This window comes from Haemorhous mexicanus, chromosome 3 (genome assembly GCF_027477595.1).
Source record: "Haemorhous mexicanus isolate bHaeMex1 chromosome 3, bHaeMex1.pri, whole genome shotgun sequence".
NCBI lineage: Eukaryota > Metazoa > Chordata > Aves > Passeriformes > Fringillidae > Haemorhous > Haemorhous mexicanus.
Genome location: NC_082343.1, coordinates 80299007 through 80323854, shown reverse-complemented (window position 1 = coordinate 80323854; position 24848 = coordinate 80299007). Strand labels below are relative to the sequence as shown.

The 24848-nt window shown below is 39.0% G+C and overlaps 1 protein-coding gene across 5 annotated transcripts in view; it reads right to left on the bottom strand.

Moving 5' to 3' along the window:
* Nucleotides 1–15244, bottom strand: part of MAP3K7 (mitogen-activated protein kinase kinase kinase 7) — a 47758-nt gene extending 32514 nt beyond the window's left edge. For all 5 annotated transcript variants that reach the window (XM_059842453.1, XM_059842449.1, XM_059842450.1 and 2 more), the window contains exons 1-5: nt 15009–15244; nt 3843–3953; nt 2164–2229; nt 1218–1263; nt 425–563 (exon numbers count right to left, since the gene is read on the bottom strand). In XM_059842453.1, the coding sequence (XP_059698436.1) occupies nt 425–563; nt 1218–1263; nt 2164–2229; nt 3843–3953; nt 15009–15098 (452 nt within the window). In that variant the 5' untranslated portion in view covers nt 15099–15244. The remainder of the gene's footprint in view (nt 1–424; nt 564–1217; nt 1264–2163; nt 2230–3842; nt 3954–15008) is intronic.
* Between the last annotated feature and the right edge of the window lie 9604 nt (nt 15245–24848).

Below are 24848 nucleotides of genomic sequence, written 5' to 3'. Positions count from 1 at the left end.
GGATGGCCATGTGGCGAAAGGGCTCTAATGCAACAGATTAAATATGACATTAGAACCAATCAACGCACCACCCCCCCCCCCCCAATGTTCTCTTATTGAACACCACAACCATTCCAAAACTGGAAGATTTTAAATGCCTCTGATTAGAAGCCCTATTCCTAATAAAATCCTCTTCCATAATGGATACCCTGCAGGAGCAGGGTATTTTTCCCAATGAGCAGAAAGTAACTGAATACAGTTAATTTTCTGTATCATAAACCATCATTCTGAAACTGAAGTTTCATATGCACAGCTTTCATTTGGAATACAGTACATCTAAAAGTTAGTACCAATTAAAGGTATTTCTTTTAAATGCAATGAAATTATTGTAAATGATCTTAAATACCAATTGTAATAAAATATGAAAAATGAACTCTAAACCTACTTTGGTGGTTTCAGGTCTCTGTGAATTAGAGCCTTTGGTTTCATACTGTGGAGATATGCCACTCCTTGGGAACACTGTAAACACCAACTCATGGCATGTGCAGCAGTATAATGAGGCAGAGGTTCAGCACCATGCAGCACTGCAAAACAAAGGCACAAACTAAAAAGAACTTTATTGCATATTACAACAGATACAATGGAGTTAACAAAATACCAGTCAGAAAGCTCTATGGAATCTAAGTAATCACCAACACCTCATTACTGAACTAAAAATACCTTTCTGCAGACTGTTAAAATAACAGAAATGTCAAAATATTTCCCATTTTTTTAGTACATTTTCCATAATCATTTATGTTAAAATTCAATATGAAAAGTGTTGCTTGTTCTCAGCTATCCCTGGTAAAATCTATGTTAAACAAATGTCCAGGGAATTTACAAATTAAGGAAGAATGTTTTCAGATGTTCCACTGGAAAACCTTACATTACTTGTATATAAAATATAAGAAACTGCTATCAAGAACAAACCAGTGAACTGAACAGAGGTTTTAAAAGGTACACTCTCTTCTCCTTAAAATTATTGTAAGAATTTCAAAGAACCATATAATAGTTGGAAGAGACCTCTGGAAGTCCACCAAGCAGGTCAAGGAGGCCACCTCCAGCCAGTTGCCCTGGACTGTGTTCAGGTGGCTTCTCAATAGCTCCAAGAATGGAGACATACTTATGAAACAACTTGTACTTTACATGTTTGCCCTAATACTAGCACTTTAACTCCAGGAAGTTGAAATGATACTCACCATTGTATAGAGAACCTCCTTCAGCATACTCCATAACAAGACACACCTTTGGAGGGAAGGGGACAAAAAATAGGCATATTTTCAATGCAGAGGCAGAAAACAGCTTTTGTAAACTGAAAGAGAAGTTCTTTGAGCGCAACTGCAAAGCCTCCATACCTAAGCTAATGGAAAATACATCAGTCAGTTTGAAATGTATGTATTTACATGTAAGAAAAATCAGTTTTACACTTAGTTCCCCACTGGAAGTTAGAAAATAAAAGAATGACCTCCCTCTTCCTCAGACATAAAACGCAAATACTGTCTTCCAACTGAAATTCATTGTCCTTTGCTTTATTCCTTTAGTGGCTTACAAAAAAAAGTTTGTTAAATACTATGCCAGAAGAATTTCACTAGTCCAAGAAAGAAAATGGATGAAGCATCATTTAAGCAATTAAATAATCCATACAAGAATTAGCTAAGGATACATCTGTCCTGTCACAGTACCCTCTTTTCTGCTTAGAGAATTTGTGAGACTGTTTGCAGCTGTGGCAGAAAGCAAGCAAATCCTGAAAATTACATGTATGAAAATAGGAGCTGATTTACAAGACACAATCATGTCTGGACACTGCATTTCTATTTGTACTGATTTACAATTAATACGATTGTAGATATGAAAGCAATTACATTATGGAATACACTAGATGCCATTTTGACAAACTGAACTATAACTGTTGAAAAACAGATTCGCGGTGTTCTTGAAAGAATTTATTTTTTTATAGTAGTAGAAAGGAAAAACAAATACCTGAAAACACCAACCAACCTACATATCTGTATATTTCCTTATTGTGGCTAAAACATGAAAAATACATAAAATATATATTTTTAATATAAAATACATGTTCTGTGCATTGATGCTTGCATATATTAAGCTAGTTACCTTTTGCGATACTGACAAGCTATAACTTACTGGATTTAGGCAGGCTCCATATAACTTGACAATATTGGGATGGTTTACCCGTGACAGTTGTCGAAGCTGCAATACAAATCAGAGAGTTTCAAACCACAGGAAAAAAAGGCTAATGCTTTATATTCATAGCTATAAATAATACACCACAACAGCAAGTACAGTTTTCTATGTCTGCATAACTCTAGATGGTGATTTGACGAATTACAATATTTATGTCACTCTTTGCATTTTAATTTATGTAGTCAGGTTTGTGTCAAACTGGACCTGTATTTTAAAAAGCAGTTTGACGAAATTATGTTTAAAGAAAGTATTTTTGTCATGCAATAGTAAAGTCACTCAAGGCACAAGCACTGTGCAACTATGATGTATATAGATTTAGTGCTCTTCCTGGAGCCTTCAATTTTGGGACTACATAAAAACTGCCTGATTAAATTAAAAAAATCAGAATATTACTGTCTGTTTTATAGAGGACAAAAGTTCTAAAGTCCCCAAGCCCACAGCCCCATAAAATAATTAAATATTAGAATGACATAGTTCCAAGAACCTATTACTGTTTGTACTGACAACTGCATTATTCTGCATTGGGATTTTTTTACTTTTACTTACACAGTAGAAGCAAGCAAAAAGGCATTTTTTTCCCTGTACACAGATTGCTGAAGTACTTTACGCTGTCTTTAGAACAAATCTTATTTTTTCTATACACTTCAGAAGATCTAAAACATCAGAATGAAATATTTCAACTGATGCTTGCACTGTGAAGGGTTTCCCGAATAGCAGTAATTACTGAAGCATTTCTGGGATTATCTACTCAGATCTCTTTCAAACACAAAAATCCCAGTCGACTGATCGGATTTACTCAGTGTTAAACCAGACTCAAATTAATAACCTTAAAAACTTTCCATCATAATGAACAACATATAAATATTTACAGAAACGCATACTACAAACATGTTTTTTTCAGCCCATTAGTGTGTCATATTTTATAAGAGTTAGTTTGAAATTTAAGACTTTTATTTTTAACATATTTTGTGTATCCTGAACACTCTAAGCTATAACTGAATAAATACGAAGCAGCATGTCACAATGTATGTCATTTAAATTAAGCTTTTGATTCTAGAAGCTTATAGAAGCTTTTGATTAGGAAGTTTATCAGTGTATCTGAACTACTCAAGACATTTTTAAATAAGCAGACATTGAATGAAAACAGTAATTGCCTTTAAGGTAGCAATGTACTTGCATAGAAGAAAAAAATTAAATCAAATTATCAGAACTGCTGAAAAACCTCAGAAACAGTTTCAAATATCAACCTGATTGCACTGGAGAACCTACGCTGTGGCTCCTGGAAGTGTTAATCAGTTTCAAGGCTTTGGTGGGTATTCCAGCTGCACCCTGACTTCACACTGGGACAGAAGCTAAGAACTGTTATTTCCCTACTTGTGTGCCCTTGTCTCTCCCACACTCTTGCTTTTCAGCTTTTATGAGAAGCAAACTAAAGGAGCTGCAATGCGCTTTGACAGGTCTCCTGCTCTGCAAGACAAGGGTCCAGGCCTGAACTGGGTACTGCAGGGAGCATTTATCTTGTGATAAAGACATAGCTTTTAGTACACCCCTGAATGCACCCATGAATTTCAGGAAGCAATCTCTACCAAACCTTATATTTTCCATCAAACATACTGTACCTCTACGATGAAGGCTTTTCTTTCAGATTCACTTTCTATCTGTTTAATGGCTACATCTTTAGCTCGCCATTTAGCCTTGCAAACCACACCAAAGGCTCCTCTTCCAACAACCTAGAACAAAATATAAAACACTAGAGTTAAAATTTGAAACAGTTTCATTTGCTGTGCAGGACTTCACTAACAGAAAAGAAATTTAATTTAGAAAACTGAAGACACACAGGCTCAAGTTTTGCAGTAGGAATTGAACGCCATTAAAGCATAACTAGTCTTAGCTAAGCTTGCTCAAGAGATTATTTAGGCAAGAATTGGAAAACACACATACAAAAAAAATTTTATTACTAATGTGCAGTGACAGTATCTCAGAAACGTATAATCTCAATTATTTAGAACAAGATCAAGATTTGCTCAAAGGAAATTAGAGGAATGAGACCTTTTTTTTTTTTTTTTAGGTTTCACCCCTGAAATTACATCTATCTGCTGTATTTGTTTTTTCTTGCTAAAAACCAGGAATTAAGACTTCTGAAATTTAAATGCATACACAACTGCACAGGACCATGATGAAATTGGGACAAGATGTTCCGTGTGCTCAAAGTTATCAGTTCATTTTCTCACAGATGACTCAAGGGTGTGATAGCAGTAAATTAACCTGCAAGTTGTCCAAAAAAGTGTCTATGAACTAAGTTTTCCCTATTTCTGTTGAAGTCTGCTTTCTAGCTTATTTGGAATTAACATTGCCTAGAACTATGGAAAAAAACCAACCCCAGACAAGAGTCACAACTCTTCATTTTAACTTTGCAAAAGCAGTAGTAGCTGCTTCTGCATACTATAGTGTTTAAGTAATCCTTAACCTTTGCTGTGAAGAAGCTCCAATACCACCATTATTTAGAACAGCTCTTTGAAATCAAGCATAGAAATAAAAGCAGGGTAGAAAGAAGGTCACTTTCAGTTACTGGTGAATTACACATGATGTTTAATTGAAAATACACTTCTTTCAATAGTCCTCAGAGGAAAAATAGCAACATACAGGAATAATGACAAAACATGTATGTGAGACATAAAATTGAAATTAAGGTGTTGCCAAAACAGTGACTGCAGCCACTACAGAAAAGAACAGACAGGTGTGTTGTTATTCATATGCTCAAAAAAAAATGAGGAGGACAAAACCTAAGGCACACACAGGCACAGAAGGAAAAGGAGCTCCTCCAAATCCAAAAAATGCAGGGCAGGCAAGCTGAGAAGTAGAAGAGAGGAGGAGAAACAAGGGGCTGACTATCATTTATGTAATCCTTGAGTTAGGTTCTTACTATGTGCTTTCCAAATAAATAAATAGTGAAACTGATTTCCCCTGGGAATGGGATGGAAAGGGCTGTAGATGCATAACTCAAGACCTGCTAAACTGTCATGATGGATATGACAAAGTCTGCAATCAAGACCCCAATTTGAAGAGATAAAAAAATATAAATTAAAAAACTCCACCAAGAGCCTAAATTAAGAAAGAATAAAAAAGGGAAATTATGCTTAATATTTCTTAGAAGTTTCATATGGATATAAGATACAGCTGCCCCCCTGACAGCCATGGTGATCAATGGCACTTTCTTCTTCTGATTCCCTTATTACTGTAAGAAATATTTTTCTCTTTCACATTACAGCATGCATTTAGCCTTGCAGAAGTTCCTGCCATCTCACGTTTAATTTCCACAGCAGTGGTTCACAGACGGAGTCTGTGATAAGATGTGCACCGGAGATGCACAGAACATGTCCAATTCTGCTCCATTAAAGAACAGAACCTTTTGATTGTAACCTCATCCCACAGCCAAAGCGCCTTGCACTTTGTGTTGCCTTGTTTCATCTTGTCCTGATGTAACACGTGCTAACTATTTTCTTGCATTCCACAAGTGAGGTTGGAAACACCAAGCCATGAATGATAGATGAGCAGCCTACAAAAATAGTACATATAAACAAATTGGAAACAATGAGTCACTGGAAGACATAAAAGTCCCGAACAGTCTTCCTTGTTATTTCCTTTTTTCTCAGACCATGTTTTGAATAAAATTCTCACTTTCTAGGGGTTGGCAGGCCCCCCACCTTCACAAAAATTGTCCATTACAAAGCCCCTACCCACCTTATACAGCACATGACCAGACCTACAGAATAAGGAAAATCTCATCAGTCGGTGTGTGTGCTGTAAGTCTCCATTTTGCAGAAATGGTGATTAGTGAGCACATAAGTGCAAGCACCTGGGAAATACTAAGGACAGTTAATGAGAGAAGGATGCCATAGAGCAGCTTGTGAAGGATGAAGTGTATTGGCAGCAGCAATACAGTTTGTTCCACATCTGCTGCTCCCCTACACTGTCAAGAAATCCAAACCGGGTTGCCCAAGTGAGTGGGAAGTACTCTCACTTAGGGAAAAGGAGATGGGCATATAATGAATTCTCCTAGATGGATCCAATTGGCCCTATGGTTCAAGCCTCTGTGAGTCACCTTTTAAGGCTCCTTTTCTTAGTATACCTTTTCTCACACACTTTCAGAGTTTTCAACTATAACTCTGTTACATTTAATCCAGTGGCACATACAAAAAGAGTGGTTTGAAAATAGTACATATATGTCAGTTAAAAGATTGGTCTCAAAATTTAATGAAGTCATTTGAGGTTTTTTTTCCACTTAGCCTGAATCACTTACAGCAGGTGGTGATGGGTCAGGCCTACTTTTTTTCTGGCTAGTTCTATCTTTCCCTGCTGTAAAGACTTGTATATGTCCATATGTACAAATACACTATATGTATTATGTATATGATTTTAATATTACGAATATGCAATATATACTACATATATTTTTATACATTAAATATATTTATTTTTGAGATGTATAACAAATAAAAGAAAGCCCATGTATCTCTTCCATTTGATTCCACATGGTTAAATTCAGCTCATAAGTCAATATAAATGCATACTGCTCCCCTGCAGATAAATTCATGACTATTTGCACGTTTCATCCTGAGAACTGGTACATGTACTTCCAATTAATATACTAAAGAAATCATTATTTTTTAATGTTGTTGTATTTTTTTAACAAATACAATTTGTTTCTATTGAATGAAGAAACTCACAGAAACAAGTATATTGCCATATGCAGCGTTTTACTTTGAGCCATGAATGCCACAATATTTGGGTTTTATCTGAAAAGTGGAATAAATTCCAAGAATTAGATGTAGTTTAAGAAGTGCCACTGACTACTGGAAAAAAAACAATAATAAAAAATAAAATCAGTGTTGCACACCAAGAGGAAGAGTTTACCAGGCAATTTAAACCTTAATTATGTAGTAGAAAGCTGTGAGACCATCTGGTATGTAAATTTTATTATTGGTGAAAATAGTTTGACAAATGATTATGCAGTCAAGGTTTCATAACAATTTATCAGTGACTTGGTGCCTGCTTAGGCAGAAGGTTGAACTTGAGAAGAGGACATGAATACAGTGAATATTTACCTAGGATACAGGGAAAACAGAAGAGCTGATCCTCCATTAAAGCAGGTCAGGCTCTTGGATGGCACATGAAAGGAGCAACCATCAGAAACAATGACAGATCCAATAAAAATTGGTTTCCCATATGTGAAAACTCCATGTGTTTTCCTACTTAATCTGGAAAAAGTACCTTACTCATAGCAAAAACCCCTTTATAATCCACAGAATGCAGACTATGGGAGTCCATTTACATATCATTTTCTTCCCTTAAATTTATTCTTTAAAGAAGTAAGTTTTAGATATTGCCAGAACAGTTTAAACACTGTAGTTTCCTTCAGCACCTCGTGCTGGAACTAAGTAACTTAATATCACAGAAGGGAGGCACTGCCTGAACTTTAGTTTCTTCATGCTCATTCCTTCTTGTCCCCTGCTGTTGGTGCCACACCATATGTTTGGGCAATAGCACATATCTGGAATTATATGAAGCAGAGTTAATGGAATTATTGACACAACAAATCAATAAACAGCAGTTGATCTGTAGTTAAACTGTGTTTATTTGGAAAATATTCCAAAAATAAACACATTCTTTTAGTAAAAGATTCTGTTTCTTTAAATATCTTCTAGGAGAAAAAAGGAAGATATAGGGTAGATGAAACATTTAGAAATAGAGTGAGAACAAGTCTGCTTCTACCTTTATCACAGAAGATAATTAAGTTTGTCAAAAACCACTTAGTACATGACACAAAACCATATTAAACTGGAAGCAATACTTAAAGAGGTTCAAAGATTTAAAAGTGTATTAAAATTTATTCTTCTACCTGTAAAATACATACCAGTAAAAAGTTACATTTTACTGTGTGACAAAGTGACATGGTGAAGGACAGTGACACTTGCATGTTTTCCAGATAATGTATTTAGAGTCTTATTTAAAGAATATGAACCATACAAGAACCCTGGAACAAGCATTACCTCTGTCTCTGTGTACAAATAGTATCAAATGCTGTACATAAACAAAGATACTTGATACTGACTTGTAAGTATGTAGACTATACTGACTGGTAAGTTATGTAGACTAGAAATCATGCAGGAAATAGAGACTGCAGATATGTTAAGAGCTTAAGGATGTATTTTGTCCTAAGGGATATGACCAAAAATTTCCCCTCCCCCAGTAAAACTAGAAAAATGCATCTCTATTTATTCAGATGCACCATAATTCCCTAACAAATGTCAAAACTTTGGAAGAATTAATTTCAACTTTGCATTAACTCCACAAGTTCTCTATTAACTCAAAAACATAAAAATGCAAAGTTTTTCTCTTTATCCATAAAGTTTCCATATAAGGTACTTCTGCATGCAGGATACCTAGTGCTTTTCTTTCTAAAAAAAAACCAACTTGCTGGATATGTAAGACAGCAATAAAATATAATAGCTCCCTGATTAGCAGACCTAGCATTCTTTAGAGAACTGACTTCATAATTTGCAGTATCGACTGCATGACGTGCTCATTCACGATTTTGGAAAGCAAGAAAATCAGTTACAAAAATCCAAAACCAGAAATTCAACAAAACCTGTGCTTCCAAAATGACAACAGGCTTTAAGTTATCTCTAATATCTATATTGCTTTGTTTACTGGTATATTTGCTAATGAAATGGGATGTATGCAAACTGAATGTTTGGATCTCTCAAGCTCCAGACACTACACAAGATCGAGTGGAAAAAACTGTTCTGTAATGTGTTCTACAAAATACAAAAGAGATTCACATTTTAAAATTCAGTTGCTTCTACTCTCTCTGTCTACCAGAGCTCCAGCAGTACCAATAAAGTATACTAACATTCTCAATTTTTCACATATGTGAAATGCATGGAACATGCAGCACAAATTAAAAAAAAGTGCCAAAAGAAGCCATGAACAACAGTTTAGAGCTTCTAAAATTATATTCCTACACTTTCTATCATTCATTCAACCAGCGTCAAATTCCAGTTTTGGTTCCTCTGTGTGTGCTATGCTTTATTAAGTAGGTTGAAGCAAATCGGCCCCGTGCCACAAATGTCTGTGGCCAATACCCTGGCAGCACTTTTAGGAAAGTGTTCAGATCTATCTGCCAATTCTTACAGCTATGTTCTTTGACTGGTTAAGTTTATTTGTACTAGTGTCAGCACAACTCGAAATGTTGCTTTTCCTTTCTGGGATTCATACAGCAATGAAGAAACCTCCAAAACCCCTCCACTCCCCCACCCTCAAAGCCCCTGGAAGCAATCCTACTAATTTGAAGTAAACTAAGTAATTTAGCTTAGATTTAGTTTCCAAGTTTGAACATAGAAGTTATGCAAAACACTGTAGGAAAAAATATTTCTTCCTCAAAGAAACTGGTTATTAAAATCAACTTAATATAGGCAAGTTCTGCGTGACAACCTCATCCAGTTGGTCCCTATCTAGAGTTTCATCTGTTAGAGCTGTATAACACTGTACAGTTTTCATTCAGTGTTTTGTCTATCTGAATTTAGTTCTGTTTTAAGAACTAATTATCTTTTCAGCTTCTTTGGAACATGTTTATGAAGAATCAAAGTATCATCATACATGTTCCTGAAATTATAGAATCATAGAATGGTTTGAATTAGCATGGACCTCAAACATCATCTAGTTCCAATCTCTCATCATGGGCAGGGACACCTTCCACTAGACCAGGTTACTCAGAACTCCATCCAGCCTGCTCTTGAAAATTATGTTTCCAGAAATTCTTCCTTTGCTCTGAACATGCAACAAACACTCCCTGTATTTTGATAGCTCAAGTCATTCCAAGAAATGCATGCATCTCAAAGATAACAGTTTATCAAGTTATACTTTCATTCTGGCTTATCACATATTGAAAAGCTTTCATGCACTGATAGGATTTTATACATCTGTCTCGAGAACTGAACTCATTTTAATTAACGGCAATTTAAAAACATTAACAAAGCAACTGTCTGATGTTCTAGTATGAATCAATTTGTTCTGTTAGAGCAGCCCAGAAAGTGAATTATTGTTTTAGAAACAAGATGTTGGATAATGTGGCACTCAGGGTGCAGCACTCTAACATGAGCTCTCTGGGCTGGCACTGTCTAAAATTACTGGTCTTTGGGAAAAAACCAAACCAGAAAACAAAAAAGCATTCTGCAACTAATAAAATACTGGTAGCAATCCACAGGGTGGAACATATAATGGACATGTGAAACTTGCTCTGTTGTTTCAGTTTTTTTCTTAGGGAAAGGTATTAGACATAGAACTCTATTATTATCTCATAAATATGGATCTTGCTTTCATCACTGGAACAGGAAGATCAGTGAGATTTCTTTCCCATGTATTCTTTATGAAGTAAAGTATGAGTCTCTTTAACAGCATACAAACTGATTCACTGAATGTATCTGCATGTGCAGAAATTAGTGTAGCGTCACATTAAGAGTTTAACTAGCTTATTAGCTATCTTCTAACTCACAGCACAGTAAATTTCATCCACATGGAATAGGTGTTGCATAACTTCTGCTATAAATTCACACCCCAGCTGACACTTCAGCTATTTCTTATATAAATAAATAAAGAGAATCTTTCATTGGTGTAACTAAACTACATTTAAGTAGTTATTTGAATTAATTCAGAAATTTATTTAGAGTAAAATCAGAAAATATACTGGCATATGTTTTCACCATGTACTTATTTTTTGCCTTTGTTTTTTAATACCCAGCTTTGCACCTTGAAGCCTTGAAAAAGGATGAGAAATTTGACTGAGATCAAATTGATTTCTAACTACCACCCTTGGTTCTTGAGAACCAATCCTTCTGAACTCATGTCAGATATCCAGTAATGCTGTTCAGATCTCAAATCACATCTGGTTCTTCTCCAAATTTCTTCCAATTTTTCAGATAGGTATTCTGCAAGTGGGGATGATCCCCTAGGACACAAAAACAATGGAGGTAGTAACAGCTCCATGTTCAACAGCAGCTCACACAAATCTGCTTTACCTTGTAATGGACATAATCAGACACTGCATCTCACTAACTTTTAAAAAGTTAACTATATAAAGGGGAGCAAAACCCAGTTGCCTTGTTGTATTGATCATTCTCTTGCTTCTGAGCTGCTTTGCTCCAGAATTGGAAGGAACACATGAAGTTCTCAGCACACCACTCAGTTAATGAAATTAATCAACTATTTAAAAAATATCTAAGATAGGTGGATATACTATAAATTGCATCTCCTTAGTTGCTGGGATCCTAAGTAAATTTTCTAAAATAAATATTTATAAAGCTTACCTCTTCATCTCAAAGAAAACATTACCCTAATTCTCCTAGAATTAAATACTGCCCAAATAGACTGTTGAAAAGAAACTTCATTGTAAACTGCAATATACCAGTAGAGCATTAAAGAACAGTTTTCTAATAATTTATATTTCAGATCATCCAAAAGTAACTTGCAACTATGCAAATATGGCATTAGTTTTTTAACTTGTCTACATCAGGCAGTGACTGGGCAGGGCTGCAGTATACATGACCAGACATGTACCTTTGGCTGAGCAATCCAAGCATACACACATCATGTGATGAAGAGGTCTATGTTTTGGTCATGTATGGGACTGTTACCCAGTTACCTGGTAGAGGAAAGCCTGTGGAATTTTCAGGAAAGAGTGGCAGGGAGTAGGCTGCCAGAACAATTAAAAACCAAAGTGTGTTTTAGCTTAGATGTGGAAACTCCCCTAGGAAGAAACAACCAGAGTGTTGTTCTAGTTTAAATATGAGATTTTAAAACAAGGCTATTAGGCTTTTTATTGTTGACTTGATTTCAGTTATATTAGATTTTATTTTTTTCAGTTTCTAATGATTTTTCTATACGATACTAAAAACTTAAAATGGCCATTTTCACAATCAAAAACTTGCATAGTTAAATAGAGAGCACTTCTGTTGAACAAAAGTTTTGTGTTGTTTTTCCCCTTCCAGTTTTGAAGATGCTCCTGCTATGTCACATCAATTTTGATTTGACTCCAACTCTTTCATAATAATTGTCTCTATGGTTTACTTCATTTTAAGCACTTGAAATAACAAGAAGGCATTCTGAAGCTGAAGTTGTGTTTGACTGGTGGGAAGTAATACTACAGTTAGTCATGTGCATGGTAGGTAAACCAAAATATGGTATATTCTTGTTTTTATCTTAGTAGAGTTCAGACAAACCTAAAGGAAAGTGCACTTATAGATCTCACATTTATTAGCAAGGTCTCTGGGCCTGCAAGTATTCCAGAACTTCAATATCTATTAATAAACCAGTGGCAGAGTGGGACTGCTATCTGCTGACAAGACAGCCTTGATAATACAACAGCAAAGCTATGATTATAAAAGCAGTTGAGTTTCCAGTGTAGATCTCTTAACACTCCATTTTGAAACATTTGAAGTTTGCCAAGCATGAATATGACTATTTTGAGATATTACAGCCACTTAAAATCCTTGAAAACCTCTGAGCCTAAAGTAAGAGCACAGAAAATCCTCAGTAAGGATGTGTGTTTTGTTATGACTACAAAGTTGACTATTTGTGCTGAAACTGCATCATGAGTAAGAAATCAACACCCACAGCTCAGAAAAGCAAGGCCTAAGTAGGATCTCCAATCCATCTGTTTTCTTGTAAAGTAGGTCTTATTTCTTCCTCTGTGCAATGACATTTAGACTTTATTCAACAGTAGTGTATTCCCTTTGCCTATAAGAACTTCTGGGAAGACAGGAACACTCAAAATGCTATGCCAACTGTGACCACATTTTTTCATGGAGACAACACTATCAAAGTTGTCTTGCTTATATCACATGAATTTTGTATCTCTACAAAGATACTGTGTTTAGAATAACAACAACTGCATTAAACAAATTTCTACTTTAGCATTGTCTCTACATACATTTCTGTACTGACAGTCCTGTTTCTGTGAGCACCAGGCACATGTGTGGGACACAGTCAAGCTCTGAGCACTAAACCTTAGAACACTAGACTCTACTTACACCAATTACATACTATGCAGCTCCACATTTTCTATATGTAAAACAGCAATACAATCCTTGCTAACACCTCCCCAAGGGTGTTGTGAGGATTAAATATTTGTATAGCACTTTACTCAAAGGGCTATGTCTAACACAGCAGATGTGGTACTCACTTCAGTGAGGGACCACTGGGCACCTTTTTACAATGGATAACCTGCTTAAACTTTCTTCATTGGGTGAGAAATGCTATTTCTCCCAAAACACGTGATTTGATCTGCAGCTATTAGTAAGTGTTGCAAAAACAACAAAAAATACCTTCACTTCAGAATAGCTAAATGCATAAAGGGAGGTGGAACAATGAGACTTACAGAAACAAAAGTCTTCATGGTTGCCAAATTCACAGTAAGAGATAAAGGCAATCTTTTGAAATATACTGTCTTCTGAAAATTTCCAGTGCCCAGTGCCTGCTATGGTGAAAGCCAAAGTTACCACAATACTACCTGAATGCAGCAGAAGGTGCCCTGGTGCTCCATGGTAGGTTTTAAGGTCCCTGAATTATCCCCAGGAGACCCCAGCCCAGTAGGATAATTATGAAGAAACCAGTTTCTAGGAAACTACTGTAAAAACCTGAGACACCAGTTGTCATACCTATAAAAGCTACTACACAAAACTCCACTTCCACACAAACTTTTAAAGGAAAACAGGGTAATTATTACTTTAAAAGAAAGATGGTAATCTACAAATGAAAGCACAGGGACTGTTTCAGCAATCTTGGATGCCTGTTAGGTCCAGATTCTACAACCTGGCCTCATAAAATTTGTTATGGATCTACATGAAGAAACTTCATTGTTGTAGAGAATTTAGCAGGCAACAAAGGAAAAAACAGTAGCAGTATTTTTGTGTAATTCTGAGAGTCACACAACTCTGTAATATATAGAGACTACTGAGCCCGTTATTAAAGCACACAAGCTACCCTAGATCACACCCACCTTACTTTCACAGGAACCACAGACAGATGAAAGGTACACCTGAAGTATTTTCACTATGTGAAGTTCACAGAAGAAAGAATTACTTCCAATTTTGATATACAATAACTGAATGTCACTTCCTGTGTAACAGGCACGGGTCACAAATGAAATGTTAAACATCGATGAGTGCAACATCACTAGTCTATGTTAAGAAAAAAACTCCTGTTTATCCTTACAGCTCACAGAGCTGTAAATTTAGCAAATCATTAAGAGTGGTATGACCATCATATATACAATGGCTCAGTTTGGTGGCAGAGGGTGAAAGCAGGGGCATAGAGAAATAGAGACCTATAACAAACATTAGAATTAACAGTTCCCTCTTGACGACTATGTATGCCACCCATACTAAAGTGGGTGGCAAAATGGGCGGCGAAACTTTAAAGTCCTGAATAAATCTATCCCGTTCAAATAAAACTCCACAGTAAGGCATCCAGCAGCAGGGCCGGCAGGAGTAAGCGGGCACCTCCGCTCCCAGCCAGACCGCCTTTGTTCGCTGGTGCCAGCCGCTGTAGCATCCATAGGAGCACAGAACCCCGGTCAGGTACATCGGGGGGTCGCGGCATCCCGGCGCACCCGCGAAGCCTCCGCGGACCCCTCCGCAGCGCAGGGCCGCCGCCAGGGAGGAGAACCCCTGGAGGGGCCAGGCTGGCCCGGCCCGGGGAGCGAGGGGGACGGCGGGACCCTCACTCACCTCTTCCACCTCGATCTCTTTGTAGTCGATTTCTTCGAAGTTGAGGACCGGGGGGGTTTCAATCATTTCAGCGGAGGCGGCAGCGGACATGCCTCCTCTTTCACCGCAGGGAGGAGAGGAGGCCGGGGCTACGCGAGGGTCCGGGCACCGGGCAGCCGAGGGCCGGAGCCGGGGCTACGCGGGGCTCGGCGGCGGTTCCTGGCGCAGGTCGGGGCGGGCCTGGCCGAGGTGCCGCCGGGGCCGCATCCGCGGCGGCCTCGGGCCTCACTGGCGGTGGGCACAGGCCCCGGCGCCGCCGCTGCGCATCCCGCGCCCTCCCGCACCCCCGCGGGGCGCCGCGCCGACTCCCCTAGGCCGCGGCCTCTGCGCAGCTCGGGACCGCCTCGGCCGCGCGTCCCCGGGCGAGAGAAGGCGGCGCCCCCGGGGCCGCAGCTGGGCTCCGCCGCCAGCCCCAGCGGCGGCAGCGGGAGAGGGGGCCGCGGCGGGGGTGGGGGAGCCGCTCAGAGCCGCGCCGCGGCCGCCGCCGCTGACATCAGAGCCGCTTCCTGCTGCCCCGGCCGAGGAGGGAGGGAGGGAGTGAAAGAGTAAGGAAGGGAGGGAGGGAGGGAGGGAGCGCCAGGCGGGGGCGGGCGGGGAAGCGCCGGCAGCAGCGGCCTCTAGGGCGGCCGCGGCGGGGCCACGGCCTGGCGGCGGCACCGCCCCCGCCCCGCCTCGCCGCCCGCTGCCGCCAGGGGGAGCAGCTGCGATCCCTGCCCGGCCCCGCTTCCTGTTCCTGCCGCAGCCGGGAGCCGCTGGCCGGAGCTGAGCGGAACGGCGGGCAGCGCTCCGGTCGCGCGTATCAGCCGGGGCTGGAGGGCACAGTCCGGCTGGGCTCCTCGAGTTCCGGGCGGCTGCCGGGCACGGCCCCATCCCGGGGCTGCGTGTTACCGCCATGCGAGTGCGGGCCGCAGGCCTTGCCCCTGTATATGTGCTTCTATTTCTCCGAGGCAGGAGGTGTTGTACGGGGGCTTGGAACGTGGGCAGGCCTTGTGGTCTTCAGTGGTGCTTTCTCAGGGAAAACCTGTGTGTAGGAGGGTGGCTGTGGAGTGGAGGGTAATGGAGCAGTTGATGTAAACATATAGTAATAAAGGGATAGGGAATGAACGTATGCCTTAACCGCTCCCTCTCCAAGGGAGTATGGACCCACTCTTTGCCAGGGCTGTCTTCTGCTCCTGCTTCTGCTTTTGGCTGCAGCACCCACCCCATTAGTGTTTCAGTGATAAATGTCTCAGACTGATGCTTCAGGGCAGTCCATGGTGTGAAATCAGTACTGAGATGAGTGAATAGAGCTGCTGTGTTCCCCTGAAACAGCTGTGCTTCATTTTGATATGTTTGGCCTTCAGGCTATATATAAAAAGTTATGTTATTGTACAATACTATTAATAGTATGTAATTTTAGTAGATCTAGTAAGCTTTCCTAGATCTTCCTCTGCTAGCCTGCTAGTGGATGTCTGTACCTCACAAGGAAGTCTCATAAATGTAAAGAGATCTGGTTTACAGAGCTAGCCTGAGAAAGCTGCTTAAACAGTTAACTAGGAAAAAAAATCAAGGATGAATATAGGAAGTGACCTAATCTTACAGTGGCTCAGCTGTTGTTAAAAAAGCCAAAGTGAAAGTACCTCTATTTGAGCTGCTGCACTTTGTGACAGGTTGCTATTTAGGGTTGTTTGCTCCCCTCTTGTATTTTTCTGTCAGCTTTTGTAATTTGTCCAGAATTTTCAGATGTACACCAATCCAGATATTCCAGCCAAGCAGTCACAGTACGTGCTGACTCTGTTGCATGCAAGATGAAACTCGTATGCAGGGCTGGTTGGGTTGGTGAAATTACATTGCCAAGCAATCTGTGTGTGCGTGGGGAGCAGACTCATATGCTGAATGTGCTGAGTTTCTGCTGTTGCTTTTTGATTTTCTGATATGATTTGGTGAAAAAGATCTAAAGAATCTTCTGTTAGTCCACATACCACAGAATCTGGCTAATATAATAACCCCCACTGCTTCATCCAGCAGTGGGGTTATCCAGAGACCCCACTTTCTCAGGTTTGGATGTTCATACTGACCCTGGCACCCCTTTATACCCAGTGAAGCAATTGATTTTAATTTTCTCAAAAGCCACTAGTAGTGCTCATCTTGGTCATTCTGTGACACAGTCATAACGAACCATGTTTATACCTGGACCTCACAACTTCTTACAGGAAAGTCTAACACTTGTGTAAGCAGCTGCTGCTGTCTCAGCTGCTGGAGTGTGCAATCAGTTTTTGGAAGATGAAGAATATGGATTTCTGAGATATTGAGAAAACTGCAAGTCCAATGAAAACCAGACTCCTTTCAGTCTGGTTCATGCTGGCTTCATACTGCTGCATGAATTGCTTCAGTTCTCTAAACATTTGTACATCAAGACCCAGAACACCTGAAGTCAACTGAAGCCAAGGAAAAAGCATGAATGAAAAGAAAGGGAGGTGTGAAAAATCCATCACTGAATCCTTGAAAACCATCATCTTGATACTTAGTTGCAATCATGAGCATAATCTCAGGACAAAAGCTTAACTTTATATTTCTTTTTTGGGCACATATGCATTGGGAAAGATGAACTACATCTGTACTTTTTAGAAAGATGGCCAAGTGGGTGTTTGTGCTTTAGGGGGTGGCAGTTGGTGATCTCTGGTAAATGGAACTGGATATTTGGCTTTTTCTTATGTTTCACAGACCTCTCTTGAAGGTATGTATCAGGCAAATGGCAGTTGCAGTCCTCTATTTTTCAGTGGAGAGATTTTTCTGTTACCTTTGTTACATTTTGTTGATGGGTATTAAGACAGCAGAAGAGTGCATTCCAATTATAGTTGCTTGTAAGGTTCATTTCCTTTCAGAAATTGGTGTGGAAATATGTATCTCCAAAATAATGAGCTCTTTCTTTGTGAAGGGAGAGTCATCATCATTATCAAAATGTCACTGCTGTGAAGATCAGGAGGGGTTTTAAGGATGTAGTAATTTTGATATTACTGTTTTTTTTCTTCTTTCCTGACTGACACAGTCTTAATTAATTACGATTAGCTATTTTGTGAACAGGGTATTGCTTGTACAGCCCCAAAATATTTATTCAATAGATACAGGAGAAAAAGGAAAAGAAAAGCTGCACCTGCTGTGCTTGTCTTGGAGAAAAATGGCTCTTGTGTTCAGAAGAAAAACCTAGAACCTGGGAAGTCCACATTCTGGGTCTCAGCCTCTCTCTAATTGGAAAGTGGTTCCATTGCCTGGAAGGTTGTGTAAAGACTGTTGGAAACATCTGGGTACCATGGCCTGAGTGTGCACAAATACTCCAACCTGAGACAGCTGCTGTGGAGCTTATTGTCGCACCTGTCCTAGAGCATAGGGCTGTGTTTTTTCAGAAGAGACAGCAGTAAGTCTGATGCAAAATATAAACAAAGTCCACCTGGACATCTTAACAGGCCTGAGGTTTAGCCCTAATATCTGCATATCCTAATGAAAACTCCTCCAGTATAATATGGAATTGTACAGCTTAGAATTTGGACATATTTTCATGAATACAGACAAAGGCACAGACACATTATCCTGACTACCCTTCGTCCACCTCCCTTAAAATTACTCTGACAATTTTTAAAGATGGGTGAACAAGCATTATTTTCCACTGATTTAATTTAGAAAAAGCTAAGAGATTTCTTCTTTCAAAAGACTTTAACTTGTGTAGTTTTTTTCAGTATATGCATTAAAAAAAAATATTTAAAATGTCTCACTTTAGGTGATTGAAGATTGAAACTAGAAAACTGTGGTGGAACATATTGGATGGTATCTACAACTGGAATGCCTACAACAAAAAAAGGTTCCCTTCTAGATTAAGCACAGGAATATGTTTCTGCCAAGTTTGACTCTATTTTGACCCCGTTAAATATTGTCCTGTAAATATGAAGTTATGTTATTTCAGTTTGTGGGAACCCTTTGTGATTAAAGAGCAGGTTCCTGGTGACATTAGTATGGAGAACACTATGAAACATTGTGCCCCACAAATTCATGTCCCAGCTGGGAAGCACCCCAGAGGAGGGGTGCTTGTTTCAGTGCAGGTTACAGTGGAAATATCTCATGAGGACAAATCACTGTGATGATATCAAGAGATTTCTGTTTCTCTGCATGGCCAGGTTGTTGCCTAATCCACTCTTCTCGTGCAACTCCTTTGGCTTGTACATTAATATTTCTCAAGAGAAGGTTGCAATATTGTGTGTGTGTCAGATTCCACTTTGAATCTCAATGACTTCTTCAATTATGTCCTGCATTAATGGTTTCAAAGTCTTGGGAAACAGAACAAGGGTGTCTTCTGCCAAATACACTGAAATAGCACCCCCAGCATGTTTCATGTATTTTTATTGCTTCTTTTGCATTCTGGGAAGACTTCCCCAAAGTAGATAAAGTCTTCTAAATACCTATTAATTCATTCAGTGGTGGTGTTCCCTATTATTTGTGATAAAATGCATCTATTAAAAAAAAGCCCAACCTAAAAAAGCCTTGCAAAATAAATGCATGAGCTGCTTTGCTAAATAGCAAACTCAGTTTTATGCAAGGAATTGTATTCTCTTTAGTAAAAGGAAAAGTTCTGTTGTATGAGTATTACAGAAACTCAAATGATCACATTTGTTTCTGAACTTTATTTTGCCTCCTGCTCTGGGGCATGTTAGATCTCCCAGAGTTTTCCATCAGACTAAACCACCAAGAGAGCCAGGAAAGTCAAATAATGCAGCCACTGTGCAGTAAGGGCAAAGTAAAGGTGAGAGACTATCTAGATTCAGTCCTGTAACCAAGCAAACACATTTTCTCTGGTGCAGCTATCAGCAGCTGGGCTTGGCTAAGTGGCCAGGGGGAGAAGGTAGTAACCAATTTAGCACAGAGAAGAAGGAGACAGATGGCTGTAGACTGGCTGATCTTGAACTGAGAGGTCTGAAAGATATGGTACATGAAATTGCTTATAGCAGATGTGTTAGGCAGAGGCATACAAGTGGTAGCTATAAAGTAGCAAAGGTATTTTAGAAAGATGCAAAAACAGCTGCAGACATAGTGTCTTTTGCTCTGCTCTCAGTAGGCTTTAAAATAAAATGTAATGGAGAGAATAATAAAGAGCGTGGAGGTAAATGGAATGAAATGTCACATCTTTTTAATCAAAGGTCAATTATCTCAGTTTAAGAAAAGATCATTTTTGATATATTCAGTAATATTTTTAGGCAAGGAGAATAGGTAGAACTATTCTGTCTTGAATGTATTTGATATATTGTCTTGTGGGAAATCGTTAATTAAGCTGGACATGATAGGAATCATTAGAAGAGCTGAAAATGGGTAAAGAAAGGGGAGTGGTTAGGAGACAGTAGAGACTGTCAAAAGGGAAGTATTGGAATGAAGTTACTAATAAAATCTTTTTTTCGGGATTGAATTTTGAGAGAAAGCTTCTTATTAATTTCATTAACAGTGTTGATAAGAGAATTAGGATTATGACAGTGATTCTGAAGACACAAGTTTAGACAGCATAGTTAATGGAGAGAAGGATATAGTTAATGGAGATAAGAATATCAAGTGGGAGAAATTAGATGACTCCAAGGATAAGAGAAATAAAGTGGCTAGTATTTAAAATATTAGAATACATGTTCATAAATTAATTTGAGACCTCATGACATCTTGTTACCCGTGAAAGACTTACAAAGAAGAGGTGGAGAAGATTACAACTTGCATATTTTAACTGCTTTTAGGAGGCCTGTGAATCTTGTAGGTAATGTACCTAGAAAATGTGCAAGCTTATGTATCCCATCTGATATATCAAATAAAGCTATAAAAGTTTATGCAGACCTCATCTGAAAGGCTCTATTGTATTGATACCTGCTTTCCAAGAAGAATGAATTGAGACCTAACTAGTTGCAGAGAAAAGCTACAAAGATGGTCAAGATAAGAGAGGGCTTACCACAGAAGGGAATATAAAACAACTTGGCATGTTTAATCTTGCGAAACAAAGACAGAGGGGATATATGTTGCCTCTGTTTAAAGAGAATGGAAAGATAAAGATATTGTGGAGGTTAACAGTACTGATAGAAAGTGATATTCAAGTAAAAGGAAACTCCTTTTTGCATAAGAACCCTGTTAATGCGTGCAGATTGGAGACTGGGGCAAGTCACTTCAGTGGATGGTCCTGCTTACTGAAATAATTTATTTTCCATAACTATCTGTGGAAGCAAAGCATTGAATTAATTTCCTAAGGAGATATCTTTTAATCATATGTTAAATAAAAATGTGTTATTAACAGTGTAAATAATGTAACAAATTCTTATTGTGGTATTTTTCTACCTAGGTATAGATTGAAATGAACTGCATGTTCTTAAGATTAAGTAAGTATTGCATTGAATTGTGTGAGTAAGGTGGTATTCTAAAGAAGGAAGGGAAATTGGAAGTAGGAGAAATTTTTGGTATTTTATGTCTTGGGAAAGTAATATCTTTCATTTTAAAGCTTCTAATTAATGAATCAGAGCATGTGAAAGGAATTGTTGCAGGTATGATTTTTAAATAATATTGGGAAAGGGAGTTTACAGCCTTGTGTGTTTTTTACAAGACACCAAATTGGGTGGGGTATCACAAAGCATGGGAGCAGTGGACTGGAAATAAGAGGAGAAACTGTTCATGATCTTCATTACATAATGGGGATAAGACCTGTAGTCTGAGACACGTACACCAAGGCTCCTGTGTATGAGGAACTTACCTTCAAAGTTTTTCTTCTAGAAGATCTGTTCTGCTATTTAAATGAGAAACAGGAATAGATGCTCTTACTTTCTGGTTTCATACCAGCTAGAGCTGACAAAAATGCAGAACATAGAGAGCTCTTGGTCAAATGGAGAACTTGCCTGTGAGGAAAGTCTGAAGCAGTTCTCCTTTTCTCCCTGCGAAGAGAAGGCTCAAAAGAGAATCTCATCACAAGTATTCTAGTTCTTGAAGGGCTTATTCAGAGAGGATGGAGTCCCTCTCTTCATAGTGAAGAAAAGGTACAATGGGTGCTGGTTGTGCCAGGTTTCATCTTGATCCAGGTTCATGGTGAAGTTGCCTTCACTGGGTGTTTTCAAGACACAACTGGACAGGGTGCTAGATAATCTCGTCTAGCCTCCCTTTCTCGCACAAGGTTGGACCAGATAATCTTTCAAGGTTCCTTCCAACCTTGGCTGTACTATGTTCCTAAGGATATGCTAGCAAGCTGGAAACATCTCATGGAAGGCGCCCTGATTCTTGTGTGGTTTGCAATAACCAATGGAACAAGTGTGGAACATGGACCTGCAGCTCCAGCCTGGTTAGGTGTACAGGCATGTCCTCTGTGTGGCTCTGCTTTCTTATTGCTTGTGGGTATGTTTGGAAAACAGTCTGTGAATGCACATGGAGGACCCAAAGATGCCACCAGATAATATTTCTAATTGATATGTGAGTCACATGCTATGTGTGCTGTAAGTCAGTGTTCTGTAATGTAAAATAAAAACCAAAAAGATCTGGTTCTTTAAAAGAGGTACTTGTTAACATGCTTTGCCATGAATCATTAGGACAGTATTTCTTTCTGGAAGGTATCTTTAAAAAATGATCAGTAAAAATAATCTGTAATCAAGACAACACTTTTCTATCAGTGGAAGAATAGAGCCAATAAAATTATAGGAGAAGGAAGTAAACTGTTTATATCATTATATCACTTGTTTGGTAATGAAATACAGTCATTGTCTTCTGCTTTGTACATGATGCTCCCAATTAAATGAGATCATAGTCAAAAGTCACAGTAAATATGGAAATGATAAATCACCAAAATTTTTTGTGTTTCCTCTTAAAAGGGAAGAACTTCTTGTTCTAGACTAGAAGCTTCCAGTCCTGTTTCATAGAGTCAGCCTTCTTCAGGCCATTACTGTAGCTGTTGCTTCAACAGATCAATGCAATAGATGTGATCAGCCAGTTAACTTGCTAAAACCTAATTTTTGGCATAATCTCAGCATTTCATTGTCTAATTCATTTACCTTGATGAGACCTGGCGGCATGTGCCCTCTTGGGAATCTTAATCTCTGTCCATTGGTCTCTACCCATGAAGAGGAAGGAAAATGAACTTCAGTGAAAAAAAAAAAAATATATATATGTAGATCTCATGGTTTTGTGGTGGAAAACTCAAAACTTCAAAGCTAGTCTGAAATGTTAACTTCAGGACTTGCCTACTTTTTATCTGAGAGTGTCTGTGAGTCTCCCAGGCTGTGGGGCATACAAGGCTGTGGTGTGGCAGGCCCTCCAAGTTCTGTGTGCCTGATGGTGGCATCTTCTACTTCTGGGATGTGTGCCAGATCCACTGTGATGGAGACTGGGAATGTGGAGATTGAACTTGGGGAATTTGTGTGGTGCCATGATTTTAGGGTGCTGGTTTGTGGAGAACATGTTGAGAGGCATAATTTTTTTCTGTCTTTCTGGCAAATGAAATGCGTATTTGGAGAAGAGGGGTGCTGCCTTCACTGGGAAGAGAGCATGTGATCATAAAAGAGCAGCTGGGTACAGAGGCACTGTTCATGCACATGAACTGTCCCTGGCAATCAGACCTCAGTTGCTGGTACTGCCACCACTAATGGCATCTGAGCTGACTGGTATCCTGGAATAATGTAAGCATTATAGGCCAGATCACATTGTACAAATCATATGTACCACATGCAACCCAAACAACAGCCAACAATGCTAATATTGTCAGCATGGGAAAATAGAAAGTTGTGGTATTGTTCACAAGAGTCCCAGGATGAGGGAAGAGATGAGAAAGTTGACTCCATGTATCAGAAGGCTTGATTTATTATTTTATGATATATAATATATTAAAACTATACTAAAAGAATAGAGGAGAGGATTTCATCAGAAGGCTAAGCTAAGAATAAAAAAGGAATCAATAACAAAGGTTTGTCTCTGACCGAGACAGTCTGGGCAGGTGAACTGTGATTGGCCCTTAATTGGAAACAACCAGATGAGACCAATCACAGATTCCCCCTGTTGCATTCCACAGCAGCAGATAAGAATTGTTTACAGTTTGTTCCTGAGGCCTCTCAGCTTCTCAGGAGGGAAAAATCCTAAGGAAAGGATTTTTCATAAAACATGTCGGTGACAAAAAAATCTATAAAATGTTATACATTATAACATTTTAATCTCATCAAAATATGATTTCCTGAAAGTTACATGGTTTCAAATGGCCTTTTTTAATCAGTAAGGAGAGATAGGTGTCTTGAGAGGGAATTTCTTCTCAAATTACTCTTTGGAGATGTCTTTTTCTCTACTGCAAGCCCTTTTGACAAACTTCAGTTAGACTTCTAGGGCTTGGTTCAGCTTCCTACTTATAGTCATTTAATGACTTTGAAGACCCCCAGGGGTTCTGTGACCTCTGCATGGGGCTGGTAAATGTGAGGAAGGTCATGTGCTGAAGGTCCAGGAAGCATATTCTGGGGAATCTGGGATGATGTTAGATAGGCATATATGGGCAATTGGGCTGCTCCCCTAATTTCTTACTGAAAGTAAGGTGAAGGGAATCCCACTATTGGCATCTGACCCCAGCCTAACTAAAGCCAGTATCAGTCTTAGCAGAATAGCTGTACGTGAATGAGTCCTCAAACTCTAGAGGTCTAAGTGTCACAGCCTAGCTCTGTGTGAAGAGTAAACCTGAATAAATTTTTGTTAATTTCTTGTGAGTTTGTTTTTGCACTGTTCCCATCAATGGCATGTTCTCCACAGCAAGAAGACAAGCAAGTTTAAACTTTGTTTATATACTGGAGGAAAATA